The sequence below is a fragment of the Penaeus vannamei genome, chromosome 8 (assembly GCF_042767895.1).
Source record: "Penaeus vannamei isolate JL-2024 chromosome 8, ASM4276789v1, whole genome shotgun sequence".
Classification (NCBI taxonomy): Eukaryota; Metazoa; Arthropoda; class Malacostraca; order Decapoda; family Penaeidae; genus Penaeus; species Penaeus vannamei.
Window position 1 is genome coordinate 15,265,085 of NC_091556.1, and position 4,765 is coordinate 15,269,849.

Genomic DNA, 4,765 nt, shown 5'->3' on the forward strand with positions numbered 1-4,765 from the left:
TGCCTTTGATAAACTTTAAAAACAGTTATTGTAAATATTTCCGAGATAAGTGGGCATTCTAGAGAGCCCAAGTACGGAGTTCAATTTTAGGAAATGTAGTAGCGCCTAACACAGAAAACATTATTAATCTGTTAATAGTTAAGGGCAAACACATTCCAGTGTAATGGGAGGTCCATTTCTTTTAAATAACCCATCTTAAGGATCAACTTTTAAAAAAAATTCAGGGTAAGCTTCCTACAGCAAACTATGAAAAAATGTTAGAAAAAAAAATTCACATGGCCATCCAACCTTACAGTTATTATTCGGTACAGGTTAAGTTTCAGTTGTGTTCACCTTTAGTTAATTTTAATCACTAACTTCATGAAGTGATCACAGCTCTCTGAAACTAAGTCCGTATTACCTCAGCCCCTCCATGCCACACCCTTCCTAACTTAGGGGCTTTGGCCATAGACCCCTAACCTATTGCTGTATTTCCCAGTCAGGGGCTCTACCCCCAGAACTCCACCTGATCATAATGCACTTACTTTCTAGGTGATAAACGTCACAACCTATCAAGATTAGACTGTGAAGACATGTCTTCTAGGACTAGATTGCCCAGTATTTTTTAATAGCCTAAAAATGTAATAAGAAAATTATAAAAGGAACAGCTCTTGTCAGGAAGTTACAGGTGTTAGAGAGTAGAAAAAAGGTTGTAAGTGTAAAAAGGTTGAAAACCACTGCAGCCTGGCCATCAAAATACTACACTTAATCATTTTCTATTTTCCATACCTTTTGTATTTCTTAGAATTTAATGCATCTGTTTCCCCAGAACAGGTTCAAAACCCATTTAAGACAGGATTAATGTTTTATTTTGCTTGATACTACAAATTAAAATAACAATTAACCCTAAATACAGTAGAATAGAATACATTTATATGAAGTTGTGTGTATTGGATTATATCAGCTGGATGAATGCACAAAATGTTGGCATATGATGTAGTTGGATATGAATAGTGTGTGTGTATGTACATGTACGTGTACGTGTATGCGCATGTGTTGGTGTGCATAGGTGTAGGTGTGGGTGTGTGCTTGCGTGTGTAGATACAGATGGGTATATTTATTTATTTACATATATATATGTATATATTTTATACTCTGTTAGAGTAATATCTGTAAACATTTATCATCAGTTATTTCTTTCAGACTAAGAGAATACAGAAAGTGGTATTGGAACAGGATGCATCTAGAGAGTTTCATTAGGTCAAAATGAACTTTCTCCATAACAATTATTTCTTTGTCATTTGTATGCACTTATTTATTTAGCCACTGTTTCTGTTACATTTACATTGTTTTAAAGCTGTCCCATTCTACTCAGCCTCATCTCAGTTTGAAAAAGAATAAATTAAAGGTGGCTTGTTAAACTGAATTACATGGATCAAGTGATGCCCCATATGCGAGAGGGGCAAAACCCACAAAAATGGCAGTTTGGAGTTACATATGCCAACTTGTAGACAAGATATTAAAGAATCATGTGGCAGTGTCAGCCAAGGGAAAAGAAACATTCTTGATGGGTTAATTTAGGCCTAAATTTGGATGTTTTTGTCATCCACACGGCGAGACTCTTGAATTAAATTAACTAGTGAATTAGCTTTTTTATTAATGATTTCCATAAATAAAAAGTGATTGAATACTGTTTCTTTTTTTTTTTTTTATCAGTATTTTTCTTCTCAGGATTTTATATATTTTATGTATTTTTGCATTCATTTACTTTAATAATTTCTTGTGAAAAAATGGAACTGAAGATTTTATATATATATATATATATATATATATATATATATATATATATATGTATGTATGTATGTATGTATGTATGTATATATACATACTTTTTTTCTTTCTTCTTCTTCTTCTTCTTCTTCTTCTTCTTCTTCTTCTTCAAATAATGTGGCATGACAGAACTAGCCTAGACCTTTAATTTGATGCATAATAGTAATACATTCAACCACTTTACTCCTTGTAATATGTTATCAACTTTGAACGCAATTTACTCAAAACTAAGATTTTGTGGTTTACCCTCTCTTGTATATGGGGCCTCAAATATAACATTTTGTTACAGAAAAGATGGATTAAATAAATGGATTTTCATAGGAGAGACATGTTTCATTGTTTTTATGAATTCATTACAATATGATTTATTTTTATTTATGATTACTTTCTTCCAACCACAGTGGCGGATGAGGGTACGCCCCCCGCTATGAGGAACTGGCTCGGGTTATCCGATCAAAGGTTCCTCAGGCGGAAGTTGTTGGAGCTGTTGGGAGGAGAAGTAAGTAGCTATGGTTTTGATGCTGCATTTTAGTGTTTGAATTGGTTTATAAGTTACATATTTATTTATTTACTTATTTATTGTTTGAATAAAGCAAGTTTGGATGGTTATTCCTTGGGAAAATGATTATACCTTCTGTTTGGGAGTGAATTGGCGAAGGAAAGATTTAGTGTGATATTCTCACTAACAGTCATTTATGATCATTTTGATACTACATGTGATCCTGTCCTTGTTCTAGTAGTTTTATGTATATAGTTGAAATTAATATTATGGAATGATAATGATATAGTCTTCTGTTTTTTTATAAACATGTATCATAATGAATTACGGAATATGCAGAAATCATTAAGTGTGGTGAATATTCTGTTATTGTAAATACTTGTCATGTACTGTGTATCATAAAAGCTTTTCAGTTGGAGCCAGTTTTGGCAACAGAATAAATACAATTTCTGTTTTTTACCCTCCACAAACAAGCTTCTTTTGAAGTGTCCATTGATGGTACACTTATCCACTCGAAGATTCAAACTATGAGCTTCCCTGATTTCGATGAAGTGGCAGACATTGTATCTAGTGTAGACAGTGGAGAAGCTGTCCGGCAGGTTTCCAAGACAGAAATGGATGGCTGCAATATTATGTAAAACAGGTGAAAAGTACTGGTAATTCGATTTAGTATTGGAATGCTTAAATGTTGGATATTCTTAATTCACTGATATGCAAATAGTAAAAAATAATTTAAGGATGCATTGTTTGTCTGCCTTTTTGTGAGTGTATTGAATTATGGCTATTTTCTATAATAATTCATTTATAGTATTTCATTAGGGCTATAATATCCATATTTACCAGTATAAATTAACCCCTTGTAAACCTCTGTTAACCTGAAACCAGTTTGAAATGTATTAAGTATGAACAAAGTTTTTGCCAAAATGAGAGGGTTACTATGTTTATGCACCAGTTAGGTATATTGGTACTGTGACATATTTATGAATGCGTTTAACTGTTCTACAAAAATTAGGCTTTTCTATGCTGTTTTTTATTTATTTATTTATTTATTTATTTATTTATTTATTTTATTTTATTTTTTATTTTTATTATTATATTATTTATATATATATATATATATATATATATATATATATATATACTGCTAATATAATATATATACCCTAAATTTGGAATCCTTCCATATAAGCTTAGCTATGCTATAATGAATTCACACTAGACCTGCTGTTGAAGGATGTCATTCAAACTTATAAAATAAGCTTATGTACAATTCTATGAAGTGTTATTCATGACATGCAGAATAAAGTTATCAGCTTTTACCTTTAATAGCTTCTCACCTTATAAGAATCAGGGACCAAACTCAAATCAGGGATTAACCACCATTTTGGCCAGGCTTGTGTCAAGTACTATTTGGGGAACTTGGGAACATTTTTTCCCCAAATTGTGTTATTTCTATGAAGTGATTAATGATCTATAGACTATATTCAACGGAATTATCTCAAAATTATAACTTTTTTGAAGCCAGTATAGATACCAAGCGCCATGTAGTGCAATTAAATTAAAATGGAAATGGGAGTAGAGCCTGGGTGGCCAAAGATGGCTTTGAAATCCTAAATGAATTTTGCTAGTGGAACATGAGCATAACTGTGTTCAAGTTTATACGTGAATTTGAAGTTGGCTGAGCATTACACACATTTCTAGCATTCTGTTCATAGATAGTAGCCAAACATTATGGGCAGAAACATAGTAACAATTAACTATTGTATTATCCCTTCCCTGTGTTTGTTTGCAATTGTGTAAAGCCTGCATCTTGATGTGTACAGCATGTATTTATTATTCTGTGACTGCTTGGCTTTCTTTTTTATACATGAACCTTTAGTAGACTAAAGTTTGTTTTGCTGCATGCTTTTGTTTAAAACCCACTATTATTTGATTAAAAGCTATAAGGTAAGTCATTAATGTGCTGGATAAAGTTAATGTAACATATATGATTATTAGGTTAAAGGAAAAAGATTCAGTTATTGATGAGGGTGCTAAGGAGTATATGAATTTATAATCAAGTATTCATATGCCTAATGTATAAGTGAGTCTGCTGATTTGCTGGCTTCTGTAAGTTGTGGTAATTTATTCCTTCCATATATAGGTCAGGGAAAGTAAAAATGTTAGGAATATGAGTGTGGCATTGGTAGATATTTGGGTTTTGCGTTTCATAATTTCCAGTGATGGTGACAATTTGTGTATCCATGTTGCTAGTCAAAGTGCTTGGCTACAAATGCGAAGTAGCTCTACTGATTTTTATTCATTGTTTAACTTGTAGAGTTTGAGGCAATCCTCAGGCTGTTAAAATCATTATTTTATCTGTAGACAACCTAATTCTTTATCTTTAAGGTTATGATAATGGCAGTATATAACACAAGGGATTTGTTTATATTATTAGCCAAGATTTATGGTATGGAG

General features: G+C 32.1%; 1 protein-coding gene across 1 annotated transcript in view; it reads left to right on the top strand.

The window, feature by feature from the left end:
• LOC113826860 (migration and invasion enhancer 1) overlaps positions 1-4,765 on the top strand; it is a gene marked incomplete in the record, with an annotated part of 6,123 nt that overhangs the window by 323 nt on the left and 1,035 nt on the right. The window contains 2 exon segments of the mRNA XM_070124397.1: positions 2,211-2,308; positions 2,783-2,951. Of these exon segments, the coding sequence (XP_069980498.1) occupies positions 2,211-2,308; positions 2,783-2,946 (262 nt within the window).